This window comes from Acanthisitta chloris, unplaced genomic scaffold (genome assembly GCF_000695815.1).
Source record: "Acanthisitta chloris isolate BGI_N310 unplaced genomic scaffold, ASM69581v1 scaffold42404, whole genome shotgun sequence".
Classification (NCBI taxonomy): domain Eukaryota; kingdom Metazoa; phylum Chordata; class Aves; order Passeriformes; family Acanthisittidae; genus Acanthisitta; species Acanthisitta chloris.
In genome coordinates this window covers 2,058-2,449 of record NW_008669492.1, presented here as the reverse complement: position 1 = coordinate 2,449, position 392 = coordinate 2,058, and the positions used below count along the sequence as shown (strand labels likewise).

At 37.2% G+C, this 392-nt stretch overlaps 1 protein-coding gene across 1 annotated transcript in view; it reads left to right on the top strand.

Annotated features, from left to right (window-relative positions):
- LOC103800933 (insulin-induced gene 1 protein) overlaps positions 1-150 on the top strand; it is a gene marked incomplete at both ends in the record, with an annotated part of 1,793 nt that extends 1,643 nt beyond the window's left edge. The window contains one exon of the mRNA XM_009073326.1: positions 42-150. Within this exon, the coding sequence (XP_009071574.1) occupies positions 42-150 (109 nt within the window). The remainder of the gene's footprint in view (positions 1-41) is intronic.
- Between the last annotated feature and the right edge of the window lie 242 nt (positions 151-392).

The window sequence follows — 392 nt, the reverse complement described above, 5'->3', positions numbered from 1 at the left end:
TGAATATAATTGTCTCTAACTTTTTTCTCTTTGCTTCCTAGGTATACATCCCCAGATTTTCTTTACATCCGTTCTTGGCTTCCATGTATATTTTTCTCAGGAGGTGTGACTGTAGGAAACATAGGACGCCAGCTGGCTATGGTAATTACTGTATAATTAGTAGTTTCTTTAACGATCCAAATATCTTCCCTTGTTGTTAGTCCAAGAACAAACTATGCCTTTAAGGGTATGACTCACAAACTGACAGAGTTAAATAGATATCTTCCTAAGAGCTGAACTGTAAGCAGACAACCTGTGTTGCCAGTAGAGTAGGTATTGCCTTAGTGTCTGAGTATCTTATATTTAACTTTTTTCAGCAGTAGCCTAAATAGGACTGGAATCAGTACATTGCT